The 13,095-nt window shown below is 39.4% G+C and overlaps 2 protein-coding genes across 9 annotated transcripts in view; one reads left to right on the forward strand and one right to left on the reverse strand.

Moving 5' to 3' along the window:
* Positions 1 to 10,893, reverse strand: part of NDUFAF5 (NADH:ubiquinone oxidoreductase complex assembly factor 5) — a 39,516-nt gene extending 28,623 nt beyond the window's left edge. For 3 of the 7 annotated variants that reach the window (XR_003548590.1, XM_027770004.1, XM_027770002.1), the window contains exons 1-6: positions 10,716 to 10,893; positions 10,481 to 10,665; positions 7,835 to 7,875; positions 4,590 to 4,653; positions 2,053 to 2,100; positions 299 to 402 (exon numbers count right to left, since the gene is read on the reverse strand). Coding sequence is in view for 3 of the 7 variants with exons in the window: in XM_027770004.1 (XP_027625805.1) it covers positions 299 to 402; positions 2,053 to 2,100; positions 4,590 to 4,653; positions 7,835 to 7,875; positions 10,481 to 10,665; positions 10,716 to 10,878 (605 nt within the window). In the remaining 4 variants the exon portion in view is untranslated. Of the gene's footprint in view, positions 1 to 298; positions 403 to 2,052; positions 2,101 to 4,589; positions 4,654 to 7,834; positions 7,876 to 10,480; positions 10,666 to 10,698 lie in introns of those variants that run through there. The other 4 variants (XM_027770006.1, XM_027770007.1, XM_027770005.1 and 1 more) reach the window with 2 other exon arrangements.
* ESF1 (ESF1 nucleolar pre-rRNA processing protein) overlaps positions 10,868 to 13,095 on the forward strand; it is an 86,513-nt gene continuing 84,285 nt past the window's right edge. Inside the window, exons 1-2 of one of the 2 annotated variants that reach the window (XM_006143656.3) lie at positions 10,868 to 10,947; positions 12,125 to 12,771. In XM_006143656.3, the coding sequence (XP_006143718.1) occupies positions 12,168 to 12,771 (604 nt within the window). In that variant the 5' untranslated portion in view covers positions 10,868 to 10,947; positions 12,125 to 12,167. The other variant, XM_014585986.2, reaches the window with a different exon arrangement.

Below are 13,095 nucleotides of genomic sequence, written 5' to 3' on the forward strand. Positions count from 1 at the left end.
CTTTCAAATTCTGGTCCCTGTCAATAGCATTTCAGAATACTAAGTTACATCTAGGACTACATCCATCTATCACAGATAAGCCTTATCAAGTGCTTGAAAGTTGGGAAAACACAAAGGAAGTAAAGAATAATTCCTTATGAGAGAAACCTTATAGTTAATAAACCAAGATGACTCGTCTTTAATTTAAAAAAAAAAAAGTTCAAGAATTATTTCTCCTATTATCTTTTTTTAAAACCTTGTGATAGTAATACTTTCTGGCATAAACAGTAATATTTTTAAGTACAAATGGATTACCAACCTTAAGCTGCTAACCACCAGGTCAAATGTATTTTCTCGGAATGGAAGAAATTCTTCATCAGCTAAAATGCTGACAGTAGGAATTTCTGTTTCTAAGGAATTTTTCTAATAGTAAAACAAACAAAAAATTTAAAAATACATTTATTTAGAATCTCGATTACTATCACAATTATTGTTTGTTAAATTGAAGTCAATGTTATATTTACTTGGCAGTTTCCATCTCCCCAAAAGGTGGACAGAGAAGTCAAAAATATTTTTTAAACAACACTTAAGATCAGCAAGAAAAACTAGCTAGAGGATTGGAAAAACATAAGCCTCACTCTATTAATAAAACAAATCTCAGAAGGCTTAAAGTTTCAGTGTAGTAACTAAAGCTATAATATACTAGATAAAAATAGTTTTAAAAAATTATTTTATTTAGCTTTATTACTTATTTTAACATGACCAGAGAGGGTCAGCAAGAGCGAGAGAGAGAAAGGGAGAGAGAAAGGGAGAAAGAAAGCAAGCCACCAGGTCTGAGACTCGAACTACGGTTAGCCATGTAGTAGTCTAATGCCCTTAACTACCACACCACCTGCTGGCCCCAGAGGTGAGTAGTTTTATACTCTTAGATTAAAAAGCCTAGATAATTATGATTCAAAAGCCAGAAACATAAAGGAAAATATCTATATATTTGATTATAAACTAATTAAAAACTTCCAGAGAGCCACAATGTAAACAACAAACTACAATATATATGATGAAAAATCAATAAAATCAATCTCTTGGAAGAAGATGTGAAGATTAAAATAGATAAAGGACAAGGTTCAGATACATCACAAAATTCTCTACAAAATTCACAAGTTAAGAAATACCAATAGCCAGGGGCCAGTAGGTGGCATGGTGGTCAATGGTCAAGGCCGCTGGACTCCCATGTGGCTAAACACGGTTTGAGTCCCAGACCTGGTGGCTGGCTTTCCCTCTCTCTCTCCCTCTATCTCTCTCGTCAAACTAAAATAAGTAAATAAATAAAGTTAAATAAAATAATTCTTTTTTTAAAAAAGGAAATATCAATAGCCAGATACCAACAGCAAAAGACATCAACCGTTGTTTGGCTGTAGCAGTAACCAAAGAAATGGAAGGAAAAATGAGATTCTACTTTCTGTCTAGCAGACTGACAAAAAGGACTGGCCCAATGCTGCCAAAGAGGAGAAAACGGTCCTTTCATATAATATCGTTATTCAGTCTTTCTTAAGGGCAGTCTAGAAGTGTACATTAAGATGTAAAAGTGAACATAAATGAATTGGGAGAAAAATAAATCAAACAGACAACATTGCTTCACATTGGATGTTCACTATAGTGTTGGTTATTGGGAAACTACAACTACAATTGCCCTTCAACAAAAAGCTAATAAACCATGAACTATTCACATATTGGAATACTACCCAGCCATTTATAAAAATGCTGTGGAGATACACAGATACGTAACATGCATTAACAAAAACAATGACATTCTGTGAGAAACACACATTGTGAGCAGAATACTGTTCATATAAAACCGTGTGTGAAGAGTTAGTTAGGTCAGTACAGGTAGAAACCAAACTTGTCACCAGATGTTTTCGCTAAGTACTGGGGCTAGGGATGCTTTGTTCTGTTTAATTTTTCATGGGTGCTGTATTTATAATCAGGAAAAAATAGTTCTTTTCATTTGGAAAAAAATATAAAGAAATAAAAAGCAAACTAAGATATAAAAAACTAACAGTGTTAGCTACCTACCAAAGCATTTTCTGCAATATCTGTCTGGACAAACTTTCCAATAGTCTCCTGCAACGAAATAATCAAAGCTGATTAAATCATACATAAAACAAACAAACCCAGTAGTAAATAAAACAAAGTAGTTGGTGAAATTTCTAAAGGAGAAAGCATTAATTACAATGCATTTTCAGTTTCATAAAGGTATTTTTCAGTATACTATCAGGTTCTTTTCTGTATGCTTTTCCCACAGATATTACCTAATCTCATGGCTTCCATTTGTTACCTCTGACAGAGACTTTGAAATAAGAACCTTAGCTTTCATTTCATCAGACTTACCTGGTCTCAATCCTTTTTCCACCCTTTGAGACAGGTCATTACTGTTCAAATTTTATAAAAACTGAGGTCTGGGAAGACTGGTCTGAAGGTACAGAGGAAGCAAATAGGACTGCTAAAATTTTGAACTCTTATCTGTCTGACTTTGTGTCTATGGTTTTAACATCGATATCCCAACTTGTTCCCCACTACCAACTACCTATCCAACATTAATACTAATATGCTCTTCTGTGACCTCAAACTCAATGCATCCAAAATAGGAATCATCCCTTTGTCCTTGCCCCATCATATCCCCTGATTGTTCCCAATTACTGGGATCATAACTTTAAAGTTATCCTGCAAGAGTCTTTTAATAAATCTTCACTGTGTATTCTGGGTACTAGGAATTTAACAGGGAATAAAAACGAGCAAGTCTAATAAGAGAAGACAAATACCAAATAAACACACGTCAGGTAGTAATATGAGCCATAGGGACAAACTACTTAGTGGAGAATGAGTGCTATTTAAGATAGCAGTAAGAGATGAGATCTTTTTTCTTAATTTGCGAGAGGGCATGTGCATTCACCAGAGAGACAGAGAGAAAGAGATGGAGAGAGACAGAGAGAAAGAGAGGGAAAGTGGGAAAGCATCCCCATGGGGAATGGTCACACAGCAGTTCCTTCTCCTCCATTTTCCATCTTTTCAAGATGTTGGTCATGCACCCATACAAGCCTGGCATGTTTTCAAGTCACTGGGTGCAGGACTCGAACCACACAGCTGGCCATGTGGGATCCACCTCATGTAACCACCAGACATGGGTTGGCCCTGAAAGAGATCTTACATGAGAAGTCATCTGAGCAAAGAATTGACAGAGGGGAGTATGCTAGCTGCATAGATATCCTGGAGAAGGAATGGGTTGTTGGGAAAGTCATGACACATTTTTGCATACAAGGCAAGAATTTTCTGACAATCTAATAGAAAACAAGTGCAATAATAATCCCTGGCCTGACTAAGAGACAGCAAGGAGGCCAGGTTTGCTGAAAAGTAGGGAGTGAGAGGTGAGAAGGAGGTAGGATCAGAAACAGGAAAGAGCCAGATCCCTGAGGACCTCATCGATTAAGACTCAACATTATTATATAATTAGATGAGAGGCCAACAGTTCGGAGCAAATGACTGTCGACAATTTGACCTGTGTTCTGAAAGGATTATTCTTCTGTGAGAATAAACTCAAAGGGTCAAAGGTAGAAGCAAGGAGGTCAATAAAGAGGTTACTGCAATAATCTAAGCAAGAAGTGATGACCACTTGGACCAATACACTAAGAGTGAAGGTGGTAAGATATAGCAGTTGTAGATATATTCTGAAATCCAAATAAGGTTTGTGGATGGAGTCTTTGAGGGAGAGGGATATTCCAAGAGGAATCAATAAATATATTTTTGGCCTAAGCAACTATTGTGGGTCATTGGAAAAGTCACAACATATTTTTCTGTTTTTCTATGCAAAGACACATCATGACTTTTCTGATGACCCTACAGAATGGATTTACCCTGCCCATCATAACCAATTAGTCATCAAGTTCTGCTGATTCCGTTAACTCTAGTACTTTCTCATCAGTCCATTATTACATCTACTGCCTCACGTGGCCCTTTAACTTTTAAGCCTGCACTGACTTTAACACGTCCTTCTACAAAGTCTTGTTTCTCAATCCTTCTTATATACCATCCCTAAATTAATCTCTTCCTTAAACATCACTATAGCAAGCTCTAGAGCAGTCTACTTCTGTTTTTGGGGTTTTTTTTGTTTTTGTTTGTTTGTTTGTTTGTTTGTTTTATCTTCTGGCATGCCCTGACTTCCAATGCTATAAAATTCCAGGTGAGATTATATGCCTTCCAAAATAATTTGATGACATAGTGATTTTTCCTTTTCCTTGGCTCCTAATGCACTTTAATTTTTTTGGAGAAGTTTTTTTCTATAGGGCGTGTGCGCTCACCAGAAGGACAGAGAGACAAAAAGTGAGAAATCACCCCCCGGGGGGTGGCCATGCTGCAATCCCTTCTCCTCCAATCTCCTCTCGGGATCTTGGGCATGCACACACATGTACCCGTGTGAGTTTAAGCCATGAGGTCCAGGACTCGAACCGTGGTTGACTACATGGGAGTCCAGCGACATAGCCATTACGCCAACTGCTGGTCCCAAAATTAGCTGATATTATTTCTCAAAGTACATTAAAACAATGAAAAAAAAATACCTTATTCAAATGTTGTGCTATATAACCTCTTCCACAACCAACATCCAAAGCAAGAGAAAAATCTCTAAAAAAAAAAAAAAAGGACACTGAAGTTATGCTTTGTCTATAAAATAGCCTATAATTATAAACTAATTTTTCTTAAAAACATTTTAATGAACACACTTTCTGAAAGTAACATTATCTGTCCTTTCTGTGTCACTTTACCAGACAGCATACTATAAAGAGCAAGTCTGATCCTGCCATTCATAGGACCACATAATAAATCAGCTTTCCATAAGGCAGCTCCATGATATAGATCTGAAGAACAGGTCTAATGGGGATTTTCTAATTCATCAATACATCCAGAATGAACATAGAATAAAGAATTAAAAGACGGGGACCAGTGGATGGAGTAATGGCTGCGTCGTCGCTGGACTCCCATGTAGTCGACCGCAGTTCGAGTCCTGGACCCAGTGGCATAAACTCATGCTGGCCGTGTGTGTGTGTGTGTGTGTGTGTGTGTGTGTGTGTGTGTGTGTTTGTGTGTGTGTGCCTAAGATCCCGAGAGGAGAATGGAGGAGAAGGTATTGTGGCGTGGCAATCCCCCCGGGGGGGAAGATTTCTCACTTTCTCTCTGTCTCTCTCTGTCCTTTTGGGGAGCACATGTGCCCTATAGCAAAAACGTCTCCAAAAACAAAACAAAACCAAAGAGTGAAAAGACGTTAATGTAAATTAACATGAATATAACTGACATACTTATCAGGGACTTAGTAATTATCCCTATTTCTCAAATTTGTTGAGGCATCAGAATACTTAGAAATCTTTCTGTGAAGTATTATAAAGTACTAAAGTATTAAACCTTGGAAAAAAAGTTTAAAAACAGCCTGAAAACTATTTAAAGTACTATTCTAAATGTTTAGGTTCAAAGTGCTATTCTAAATGTTTGGAGCCACTTTAGGTTAAATCAACCCAGGTACCTCAACTAATAAGCACTATCAAAGCTTGAATTCATTCTGTTTGAATCTTGAACTAAAACTATTGGTTGCTATGCTAAATACTCTCTCCTAAATATATAGTATCATATTAAATCAGTACAGACATCTAATTGTATGCCACAGATTTAAGAATAATATATGACAAGAAAACTTAATCTTCTTTTTTTTTTTTTTTAGAGAGATTTTTGCTATAGGGTGCATGTGCTCACCAGAGAGACAGAAAGAGGAGAAACTGCCACACCACAATCCCTTCTCCTCCATTCTGCTCTTGGGATTTTGGGCATACGCACATAAGCATGGTGTGAGTTTTAAGCCATCAGGTCAGGGACTCAAACTGTGGTTGACTCCGTGAAAGATCAGCAACATAACCATTAAGCCAACAGCAGTCACAAGATAACTTAAAAATTTCATCTACTAATAATATTTTTTCCTGAAAAACTCAAACAATGAAAAATCCATTTTCAATTTCTGTTAAAAACCAGTAATGGAGCCAAACAGTGGTGCAGCATGCAAAATGCAATGTTTTTCGAGGCTGACCCACAGGGAAAGGTTTCGGGTTCATGTCTGGGACCTCCCTCAGTATGCTGGCCTGTGCATGCCTACAACCCTGGGCTGACTGAAGCTGGGGGTGGATCATGGTGTCCAGATCTTATATTTTACAAAACTCCTTTTCCTTTTTTTTCAAAAAAAAATTCACAATAGAACATGTGTACATAAGAGAAAGAGAGAGAGAAAGATGAGCACCCTCCCTCTACAGGGTTTGGTCATGCCATAATCCCCCTTTGCTAGTCTACCATTGTGGTTTCACTAATACTTGATGAAACTGTTCTTTTCTCAAGTGGTCTCTATATAATTGTCACTATTAACAATGCTTAAGATAAAATGACCAAAAAAATAAATAAAGATAAAATGGCCAAAGTCTCCTATACCTTGACAAGGGAACAAATCTAGGTAAATGTCTCCTTCATTTATGTGATTAAAAAAAATTGTTTAGACTTTTTATAAATTTTATATTTTAGGGGCCAGCAGGTGGCATGGTGGTTGTTGCACTGGATTCCCACATGGCCAACAGCAGTTCAAGTCCCAGATCTGGCAGCCTGCTTTCTCACTTTCCTTCTCTCTCTTTGTCTCTCTGTGGTGAATGCACATGCCCTATAGCAAGTTAAAATAATAATAATATGGGACTAGCAGTTGGTGTAATGGTTATGTTGCTGGACTCCCATGTAGTCGGCTGTAGTTTGAGTCTCGGACCTGGTAGCTTAAACTCAAACCGGGTGCATGTGCGTGCATGCCCAAGATCCTGAGAGGGGAATGGAGGAAAAGGTATTGTGACATGGCCATCTCGCCTCCTGGGAGTGAAAAATAAATAAAAATAAAATATTAAAATAATAAAAATTAAACATATATATATATATATATGTATATAATTTTTTTGAGAGGTTTTTGCTATAGGGCACTTGTACTCGCCAGAAAGACAGAGAGAAACAGAGAGATAGGAAGCGAAAAATCACCCCCCAGGGAGGATGGCCATGCCACAATCCCTTCTCCATTCTCCTCTCGGGATCTTGGGCACGCACACACATGAGCCTGGCGTGAGTTTAAGCCACTGGGTCCGGGACTCAAACCGTAGTCGGCTTCATGGGAGTTCAGTGCCATAGCCATTATGCTAACTGCTGGTCCCTAAATAAATATTTTTTAAAAATTCACATGCAGTCAATTTTTTATTTACAGTTTTAAAGTAATCTTTCCATCACTGGTTTTTAGCCAAAAAAATAGATCAGTCACATTCAGGCTTGGAGACAACTATGAATTGTGCTTACAAACATTTTTTTTTTCTTTCAGGCAACAATGAATAAAAGAATATAGAGAGGCAAGACATTTGTGGGACACAGTAATAGTTTATTACCTGTTGATATCATGTATAGTATTATCAAATGGACTGGTCTGAGGTGTAATTCATGTTGGGTAAATTCTCATTGCAAGCCAAATGATGTATAGTGATCAAATGTATAAAATAATAATAAAATTAAAATTTACAAAAAAAAATATCTGCTTGCACATACCCTATGGCAAAAACCTCTAAAAACAAAACAAACACAACAAAGCAAAAAAGAGTATCTGTTTTCTCAGGCAAGAATAAGGTGGAGAGACATATAAAGTGATTCAAATCACGAATCCTGAAAATAAATTCCTCCAGATTTTGTCTTTCCAGATATAAGTTCTGAATATGTAATCTTTTTGACTGTATTTTCTATTGTAACTATCACTTACCTGGCTATGTCATATACACGGTCCGCAATCCGACTTCCAACCTGAAGGATTATACACACAAAAGTTAAGTAAGTTTGGGAACCAGCAGTTAGCGTAATGGCTATGTCGCTGGACTCCCACGTGGTCGACCGCGGTTCGTGTCCCGGACCCGGTGGCTTAAAACTCACGCCGGGCGCTTGTGCGTGCGTGCCCAAGATCCCAAGAGGAGAATGGAGGAGAAGGGATTGCGGCGTGACCATCCCCCTTGGGGGGTGATTTCTCGCTTTCTGTCTCTATGTCTCTCTCTGTCTGGCGAGCACACGCGCCCTACAGTGAAAATCTCTCCCAAAAAAAAAAAAAAGTTAAGTAAGTTTAACAGTAAAGTAAACCTGTTTGAGTATTCAACAATCCATAGGTTACTATATTTGAACAAGATGATACTTTCCTTCATTCTCTTTTTTCTAAAGAATTATTTAATTTTAAAATTATTATTCTTTTTAACTAGCTATAGATCATGTGTAATCAGCAGAGAGGGAGAAAGAAAAAGTGAGAAAGCAAGCCACAAAGCATGGGACTTGAATCATGGTCAGTCACGTGAAAATCCATCGCTACAATCACCCTGGCACCTGCTGGCCCTCCCTTTGTTCTTTTTAAAATCTTTACCACAGCAGCCTTCTTTCCTTTTTTATTTTATTTTTCTTTTTTTGGAGAGGTTTTTCCTATAGGGACATGCGCTCACCAGAAAGATAGAGACAGAAAGCGAGAAATCACCCCCCAGGGGGGATGGCCACGCCACAATCCCTTCTCCTCCATTCTCTTCTCGTGATCTTGGGCATGCACGCACATGCGTCCAGCATGAGTTTAAGCCACTGGGTCCAGGACTCGAACCATGGGAGTCCAGCAACACAGCCATTACGTCAACTGCTGGTCCTTCTAAATACATGTCACTCTATATTTCAGGAACTAACAACTGACAGAATCAGTGTAGTATGTACACCTTGCCTTACAGATAAGAAACAGAAAACATACTGACAGTTGATTTTTCTATTGCTATAAACCACATCACCAACATCTGAGCTATTCTCTCATCTAAGGCTTTCCTAGGAAAGGCATATTGTCAACCCCTGGTTAGCCAGTGCTTGCACAGAGCTCTGCTCAAAGGAGCAGCTCAGTAAATGTTATTGCATATGTTGCACTGGCTTTAAAGGGTCCATTTTATGAGTACTTGACTCCGATTCTGTTCAGTGCTGAAGGGGCATTTACCAAGGCCTGAGCTCAGGTGCTCTGTGCCCTGAGAGGAGAAACTCTCATCCCTAGTCCACCTGGGCAGAGAGACAGAAGTCAAATCAGCACAAATAAGAGATCTTGATTTGAGCTTTCTAAACGGTAAATCAGATTATGTCACTCTGCTACTCATTTAAGTGGCTTACATTCCTCTAGAGCATTGTTGTTCAAAAATAACAAGAGCCACATGTGTAATTTTAAATTCTCCAGTACCCACTAAAAAATAAAAGTAAAAAGAAACAAGAGAGGGACCAGCAGATGGCTTAATGGCTACCTTGCTGGACTCGCACATAGGAGACCTTGGTTGGAGTCCTGGACCTGATGGGTTGAAACTCACACCAGGTGAGTGCCCAAAATCCCAAGAGGAGAATGGAAGAGAATAGATTGCAGTGTGGCCATCCCTCGTCAGGGGTGATTTGTTGTTTTCTGTCTTTCTGTCTCTGTGTCTCCAGCAAGCACACACACCCTAGAGCAAAAATCTCTTAGAAAGAAAGGAAGGAAGGAAGGAAGGAAGGAAGGAAGGAAGGAAGGAAGAAAGAAAGAAGAAAGAAAAGAAAGAAAATGGAACAAGAAAAATTAATTTTATTGTATCTTATTAACCCAAAATATCGAAAAACATGATTTCAATATGTAATCATTATATAAACTATTAACAGGACTTTTTACCTCCTTTTTTCACACTAAGTCACTGTAACCCAGTGTGCATTTTATGCTTATAATACATCAATTGGACTTGCCACATGTCAAAAGTCCAACAGCCACATGTGGCCAGCAGTTATCTTACTGGGTGGACAATTCGGTTAGAGAAGAAAATGCAGCCTTTACCACATAAAGCCCTAAGATCAGGGCCCACTCTGACCTCCTTTCTCATTCCCCAACCTGGAGATTCACTGGAGGCCTTCACAAGGTCCTTTCTGGCTCAGAGGCTTTGCACCTGCCTTTTCCTTGACATACGAGCTCTCCCTCGACCCCCATCCCAGATCTCGGCTAATTCCTCACCATGTCCTCTGTCTTCCCTGAACATGTACTCACTATGCCACTTCACTTTACTCGTCTCGCATCACTTCTTTAGCTGAAATTACGTTTCTCGCGTACTGTTTTGGGGCCCCTCCTATTTCCCACTGACAGGCCTTGAGGGAAGGCAGCGGTCTGCCTTTGCTAGGCCATATAAACTGTAAGTCTGGCAATATTTGCTGAGCGAATGAAAGCATGAGTGAATGAAAACTACGTTGCAAATATCCGGGCCCAGCAGTCCCATGATACAGGAGCGACCCAGCAGCAAGTCCTGCTGCTCAAGGTCACACAGTGAGGTGGGGTCCGGCGAAAACTCCGGGACCCGGACAAGTCGGGGCACCGCCCTTCCCCGAGGTCCCGCGGTCTCACCTCCTCTTTCAAGTAGTCAAACTTCATCGGCTCCGGCTGCCGGGCCGCCCAGTTCTTCTGTTTCCTCTTCAAATCCCGGTCGAAGATATTTAGAGATCTGGCCGTAGTGCCACTGGGAGGAGAGACACCAGAGGCGACCTGCCGGCGGCCAAGGTTCCCCGCGGGGACCCCTGCCGCCCGAGGACACCCTGCCGGCCGCCAAGGTTCCCCGCGGGGACCCCTGCCGCCCGAGGACGCCGCCACAGGTGCCAGAGCCAGGTCTGCCGCAGCATATCCAGCCGCGACGCCCCTAGATGGTGCGTTCTGTGATGCGCATGCGCGGGCGCAGCTTCCGTAGCTACTGAAGAGATTTTCGCAACGAGAAAAGTGAAAGTAGTTTGGCCCAGTTCGCGTGCCATTACGGCGAACGTCGCGCGGAGCATTGTGGGGGTGCATCACACGTGCGCCTCGGAGCGGACCCGGAGACGGTGAGTTGGGTGGGCTTGATAGAAGGGCTCAGCAGGGCCACGACCCAAACCAAACGAGGTATCCTTCAGATTAGTGAGTGAGGAGGCACTTCCTCCTTGTCTTTCGGTCCTCATTCTTGGGTTCTCTCGGCCCTTTCGGGTTCGCTTATCGGGAAACCTCAGAAGGAGACCCTCGTTCCGGGGCCAGGTTGGCAGTCCCTGAATTAGAGGATGGTTGGAAGGCGAGAGTGGATCATGGAAATGAGGGCCTCGGAAGGGAGGTCGAGTCGCCTTCCGCCTCTTCGAATCTCTGATGTTTATCGAGTGGTTTCGTATTGAGCATTTACACGCGTTACCTCGGTTGCTTGGATGAGGCGGTGTCTAGAGGGATAAGTGCTTGAACACATCTAAAGAGTGTAAGTACATCAGTGAAACTTTTGGCTTTTCGTGGTTAGTGTACAAAAAGTTCTCAATTTAAAGAAAAATACAAGTTAATACTTTATTGGCCTTATTTTTGAATAAAGCAATACTGCCACTCCATTTTCGTTCTCAGCTATTAATTGGAGATGCTAAGCCACTAGAGGATATTTACAAGAGAATAACATTGGTAGTATGTTTTGGGGGGAATGAGCCCATTTGGGCCTTAGTTACTTTTAGAATAAGAGATTATAGAAGTAGCATTTATTAATTGGAGACTTCCGGTTCGTGAAGGATGGTCAAATTTAAAAAGGGATCTCTAAGCTAAATCTGAAATGATTTTGCTTAGGAAACTAGCCTTGTAGAACTAAAGAAACTATAGCTGAAGATTGAAGATTGATAGAGAATTGAGACTAGACTGAACAAACAGATGACACCAATTGAAGGTTGGGAATCTTTTTGTTACATTAGCTTTTAACTTGTAATACATAAAAGTATATGGACAGAAATATAGAAATTCTGAGTGCAGTGGATTGGAAAACATTTATCCCCTCTACAAAGCCCTAGGATTGTTTGGGTTTTGTTAAATTTATTTCTTGAAATAATCTGTAACAAAAAGAGGATGTTTTGATGTATTTTTGCTTTTCTATGCATGACCCAGAATAAATTGGGGAAATGAAGTTAGACTTACATTATTTTATATACCTGAAAATATATTGTGAAAGAATGTGTTTTTAAAAACATTCCATTAGACTACTAACCATTTGTTTTTATTTTTTAGCAACCGATTTCTTCCAACATTTTATTTAGTAAAACATTTAAAAATGTCGTCCAAACAAGAAATAATGAGTGACCAGCGGTTTAGGCGAGTTGCAAAGGATCCAAGATTTTGGGAAATGCCAGAAAAAGATCGAAAAGTCAAAATCGACAAGAGATTTCGAGCCATGTTTCATGACAAAAAGTTCAAGTTGAACTATGCTGTGGATAAAAGAGGGCGCCCCATCAACCATAGTACAACAGAGGACTTGAAACGCTTTTATGATCTCTCAGATTCTGATTCTGATCTCTCCAATGAAGATAGCAAAACATTGAATCAAAAGAAATTAAAGAAAAAATCCCAGAGTAGAAAAGAAATAGATTCCAAAAATATGACCGAAGAAAAGAAGAAAGAAACCAAGAAAATTAATCAAAGGGATTCTGGAAATAATGATTTAGATAATTCTGAAAGAATTCAGAAAATGAAAAACTCACATAAGTCTAAGAAGATAGATTCAAAAATAATTCCCAAGAAGGGTAGCGAAGAATTGACACAGCAAAGTACAAAAGAGGGAAAAAAAGTTGTTCAGCGGACAGTAGACTCGAGCCCCTTTGAATCTATACAATCTCCCAAAATCAAATGTTCAAAGACTGGAAGAGAAATGCAGTCAGGTTAGTTGGAAAGAATTAAGATTCTTCGGTGTTGCATTGTTTATTTTTATACTACTGTTTTAAAAAGTAATCATATATGAATATTTCATAGGATAATGAGACTACTTAAATGCTTATTTGGAAATATAAAACTATGAAAGGAAAAATATGCAATGATTATCAATTTTTTATTTGGTTTTAGAAGACAGATGAGAAAAATTGAATTTTGAAGTTAGATTTTTATTTGTAATGGGCACTAGTGAGAGTTACATTATCTAACCAGATTCATTATTTATTTGAGATAATCACATGCATTTTTTGTTTTGTTTTGTTTTGTTTTATAGA

This window comes from Tupaia chinensis, unplaced genomic scaffold (assembly GCF_000334495.1).
Source record: "Tupaia chinensis unplaced genomic scaffold, TupChi_1.0 Scaffold000101_1, whole genome shotgun sequence".
NCBI lineage: Eukaryota > Metazoa > Chordata > Mammalia > Scandentia > Tupaiidae > Tupaia > Tupaia belangeri.